General features: G+C 39.6%; 1 protein-coding gene across 1 annotated transcript; it reads right to left on the bottom strand.

Moving 5' to 3' along the window:
- Positions 1–264: 264 nt before the first annotated feature.
- Positions 265–960, bottom strand: LOC107186346 (integumentary mucin C.1-like). Its single transcript, XM_015574191.1, has one exon. The coding sequence runs from the start codon at positions 943–945 to the stop codon at positions 265–267; it is 681 nt and encodes a 226-aa protein (XP_015429677.1). The 5' UTR covers positions 946–960.
- Between the last annotated feature and the right edge of the window lie 440 nt (positions 961–1,400).

Here is a 1,400-nt window from a genome sequence, read left to right on the forward strand (position 1 = left end):
GTGAGAAATTTGAAATTTAAGTAAATACATCGAATATTGAATGAAAAACGAAATAGCCAATATGTATATTCAATTCGATTTGCCAACACGTAACGATTTAAATTTGAGTTCTGAATCGAGAGATCGAATCTCAAGAACAATAATATAATTATCCATTATCATCTCCGTAATAAGAATCAGAATAACATACACTAAATAGTACATTTACGAAAAAGATTATTGCTAACTTGGACAAGGTAACGACTATAATTGCTTACCATTAATTTACGAGACGGGACATTTATCACTACGAACGCACAACTGTTTTTTGGGGTCGAAACGCAAATCGTTTGGACACTTTAGCTGATATTTGATTGGTTCTGGACCATTTATATTACAAAAGTAATACATCTGACAGTTGGGATCGGCGATTGGAAATCTACCGTTTGCGGTACACGGAGCCTCCGTTGTTGTTGCTGCTGCCGTTGTCGGGGGAACTGTCGACGTGGTTGTTGCCGTTGAAGCAATTGTTGATGCTGTTGTTGTTGGTAACGTTGTTGAAGGAGTTGGCGATGAGGTTGTTGAAGAAACTGATGCTGTCGTTGTTGGTGATGTTGTCGAAGGAATTGGCGATGAGGTCGTTGAAGAGTCAGTTGATGTAGGCATCGATGTTGGCGGCGCCGTTGAAGTAGTGGTTGGCGGGATTTGCGTGCACGGAAATATCGTCGATGGCGTGCAGTATCCCATTATAGGATTGAAGCGTGTTGATGCTGGGCATTTCAAGTTGTATGCTTCATACCCGACGCCAGTGTAAATGCACATGTAATAATTCTCGCACGTTCCGTCGACGATTTCGTATCTGCCTTCCTTTGTGCATGTCTGGCTCGATGGGGGCAGTTGAAGCATCCCCGGCGGTATGAACTTACAAAGAAGAAGAATTGTATAGGCGACGAGAAACGACTTCATGTTATGTAGTACGTCGATTCACTGATGCTGAGGATGTGACCGTCGACATGGATTGTTTCAGCGAATATATTACCACGATCGAGATTATTGTTTATTAGAGTATCTGACGGGTGATCCGCGTAAACTCCAGGCAAACATAAGTTTTATATGCCTTGAGCGGTGAGTACAAAGCGAGAAACGAAGTGACAGAAATAGATATAAGCATCAGGGATTAGAAAATTTGCAGTACTCGAACGTGATTAAATTGCAAAGATAAGACGTTTAGGCGAATGGAGATAATAAGAAATGGTATAGAAGATTAGATGTTTTAACACTAAACATACCATAACGGGTCAAATGACCCATTTTGAACTTTTGCATTGAAAATGCACGTATAATTTTATTGCGTTTGCACATTTGACTTCATGACTTTTTCTAAGTAATTAATGTACAGTTATAAAAAGTTTTTTTTTTTT

The sequence above is a fragment of the Dufourea novaeangliae genome, unplaced genomic scaffold, assembly GCF_001272555.1.
Source record: "Dufourea novaeangliae isolate 0120121106 unplaced genomic scaffold, ASM127255v1 scaffold78, whole genome shotgun sequence".
Taxonomy (NCBI): domain Eukaryota; kingdom Metazoa; phylum Arthropoda; class Insecta; order Hymenoptera; family Halictidae; genus Dufourea; species Dufourea novaeangliae.